The following is a 3,367-nucleotide window of genomic DNA, read 5'->3' as shown; positions in this document are numbered from 1 at the left end:
CCAGCCCCTGTCCCGCCCCACCCTATGCCCACCTTCGCCACATTGTTGTCTGTGTCCATGGGCATCTCTTTCTCTCTCTTTTTTTTTTTCAAAATTGATTTTTAGAGAGAAAGGGAGAGGCTAGAGAGAGAATCATTGATGAGAGAGATACATCAATTGGCTGCCTCCTGCATGCCCCCTACTGGGGATGGAGCCTGCAACCAATCAAACCAGTGACCTCTTGGTTCATGGGTTGACGTTCAACCACTGACCCACACTGGCCAGACTTGCTCTGTATTTTTAAAGGAAAAAAGGTGTTTGAAGCTGAGTAGCATCTGCTGTCTTTCGAGTAGATGTGGATGCGCCAGTTGTCAATTCTCACTCCTCCCTAAACCATCCCCATTGCTGAGGCCTTTATACCTGCCCACATCGCTCAGGTCTCTGCCTGGCCCTGAAGGTATTTGAATTTGCAACCTCTGGTCTCTCTGCTTTTCCATCCAAATTGGGAAGCTATTCTGACATGACTGCTATTAACAATAGTCCCTTATGCTTGAACAGTTTTACATATTATCTTACGTGGCCTCCACTGAGCCTGTAGGTATGCAGAGGTGTTCTTTCCATTTCACAGATGAGGAGCTTGAGACTCCAAGAAATTAAGTGACTTGCTGGGTTCTCGGTTCAATTCCTGTTTCTTCCACTGAGCCGTGTTGCTTAATAGCAAGTCAAAGTGCACCTTCCTTGGCAGATGGATTAAACGTTTCTGGGGAACATTTGGCAAAATGTCTCAAAAGTCTCAAGTGTGCATAATCTTTGACCAAATAATGCCCCTTCTGAAAGGGGCCTTAGGAAACAGATGAGCACCAAGTATTATGTATAAGGGTATTTGTCATTGTTATTTAAGATAACCTGAAAAGTTTAATGCAGTGGTTCTCAACCTTCTGGCCCTTTAAATACAGTTCCTCCTGTTGTGACCCAACCATAAAATTATTTTCGTTGCTACTTCATAACTGTAATGTTGCTACTGTTGTGAATCGTAATGTAAATATCTGATATGCACGTTGGTCTTAGGTGACCCCTGTGAAAGGGTCGTTCGAATGCCAAAGGAGTCGCGACCCACAGGTTGAGAACTACTGGTTTAATGTGTCTCGCCTGAGATGTTACTGACTTTGGGATTGGACATTTCCTCATTGTATACCATAGTATAGTTGTCACCATGGTTCTTGCCCACTAAATGCCAGTAGCTACCCGTTAGGTCATTGAAAAAATGCCTCCTCATTTTCTAAATGTCCACTAGGGTGGACAATAATGCTGCTGGCTGAGAAGCACTAGTTAACAGAAGACGGACATTCATAGTATAGGATGCGCTACAGTCATTAAACATACTAATGTAGAAGCATATTTATTGGTTAAAAAAAAAGGCAGTTCACAATATGCTGCTGGGTTAAAAAAAAGGCTACAAATTAAATATGTGAGAAGGCCATTTTTATTAAAACTATAGAAAACCCAAAAAGACAATAAAAAATCAACATAGTGATTATCTTTGGGCAATGGGGTTACGGAGGAATGGTTTAACTTTTATTACGTTGTAGGATTTGTTTGTTGGTGTGTGTGTGTGTGTGTGTGTGTTGTGAAACAGGCTGTGTGACTTTTGTAATAACACAAAATTATTAAAAATGACCCAAGTTCCTTTAACAGAAACCACTTGTTTGTCATGGTTGAAAAGGCCCACCCAGGTGAGTTCTTGGAAATAGTGGCTTATATGTGCGGCAGGTATCCTGGCCAGGTTGGGCCACTGTCCTAGTTGCCTTCTCTGCTTTTCTGAAGAACCAAGGACCACGGATCAGATCTGTGACGGGGTCATCTCCGTCACTCTAGGAACATGGTTTATGGGAGTAGGGTGGAAGGGAAGAATTGATAAAGTAATCTTTCATTTTCTTTTTAAACTTTACTTTTAAAAAATGGTTTATGACTAGATCTTTAGAAATTATTATTTTTGATAATTTGGGGCTGGTCAGCTATCAGTTACCAGCAGGAGGCGCCTAGGGGCTCCACGTTCTATTTCTAAATGTGGGGTTGGTCAGGCACCTTCCCTAGAATTGCTGGAGAAGAAAAGCCATCTCTCAAAAGCCGAGGGCTCGATTTTCATGTCTCCAGAGCCAGGTATTTAGATGATTCTCCGTGAATATTTGAGGGGGAGGAGGATGCTCGGACAACTGTGGGTCTTTTCCGGATGAGAACTCTATCTTTCCCCTGGTCAGAGCAAATCAAAGGTTATTCTCTACAAGAGAGGTTCTCTCTCTGGCAGGTTCCATTGAAACAAGGCTGAGTGGGAGCAGGTGAGGTTGGCTCTGGGGTATCTGTTCTGCTTACCTGATTTCATAATTATTAAGTTGCTTGATTGCATTCTTGGCCTCCTGTTTATTTGAGAATGTTACAAAGGCATATCCTCTATTGTTGCCATTAAAATCCATCATCATTCTCATTTCATAAATTTTACCTATCTATAAATAAGAGAAAAAGAGAAATTCATATGTATGCATTTGTTCTTCCAAATGAACACACATGTGCACACGTGTACACAATGCTTTCTGAAGCCGGTCACTGCCATATTTGGCATTTGCATTCCAGGTGGAATGGTTTGCACATGCGGGGTTCGGATCCAGTACCTGACTCTTGGGCAAAGGCAAGTGAATTTTAAAAAAGTGTACAAGAGGCATTTCAGCCTGAGTTAACAGAATATATTTGTTGACAGAGCAAATGACCTTTCACCACACAACTATCGGGGGATTTAGACACTGTTTTAGGGATCTGAAAACACAGTTGTCATCAGAAGTAAAATTTCTTGATAGATTCATCCTTGCCCTCTTCATTGGCCTCTGAAGTCTCCTTAGTGTTATCTTCACTTGGTAATACTCTACCATGGATACTTAAAAGAAAAACCAGGAACACTAATTTGGACCCTTGCTGAATCTTCTTAGCTGACTTTTCCCCCCACCATGACGTCAAAATTAATACAGATGATGTGTTTCAGAGAATAATCTGGGAGCCCTGTTATTCCACAGTCTGTAGGCTGAAGGGAAACGCAGGACCTCCACCCAGGAGGGTACTCACTACATCTCTGGCTACAGCAATCTGCTTTGCCAACATACTACTTGATACTCCAAATGTTCTCCAGAAATACAGGCTCAGCAATTCACGCTTGCTGGCTGCTGCAAGAAGTGGGGCCCAAATAGACATGAGGGGCATGTGTGGGGAGAAGCATCATTAAGCATATGCTGTGACACACTGGTTGGTTACCCCTCAGTTCAGTCTCACCTGCCCCTGCCCACCCCAAGGTATTCAAAGAAGGACACATTTCTTTTGGGCTCATTGGGAAAGAAATCAACAT

At 42.6% G+C, this 3,367-nt stretch overlaps 1 protein-coding gene across 1 annotated transcript in view; it reads right to left on the bottom strand.

Moving 5' to 3' along the window:
- The window catches only part of A1CF (APOBEC1 complementation factor), a 77,547-nt gene that overhangs the window by 27,286 nt on the left and 46,894 nt on the right, over window positions 1–3,367 (bottom strand). The window contains exon 4 of the mRNA XM_006755858.1: window positions 2,350–2,480. Within this exon, the coding sequence (XP_006755921.1) occupies window positions 2,350–2,480 (131 nt within the window). The remainder of the gene's footprint in view (window positions 1–2,349; window positions 2,481–3,367) is intronic.

Source organism: Myotis davidii, unplaced genomic scaffold, assembly GCF_000327345.1.
Source record: "Myotis davidii unplaced genomic scaffold, ASM32734v1 scaffold933, whole genome shotgun sequence".
Taxonomy (NCBI): Eukaryota; Metazoa; Chordata; class Mammalia; order Chiroptera; family Vespertilionidae; genus Myotis; species Myotis davidii.
Note: the sequence above shows the minus strand (reverse complement) of the source record. Positions and strands in the feature narration are given on the sequence as shown.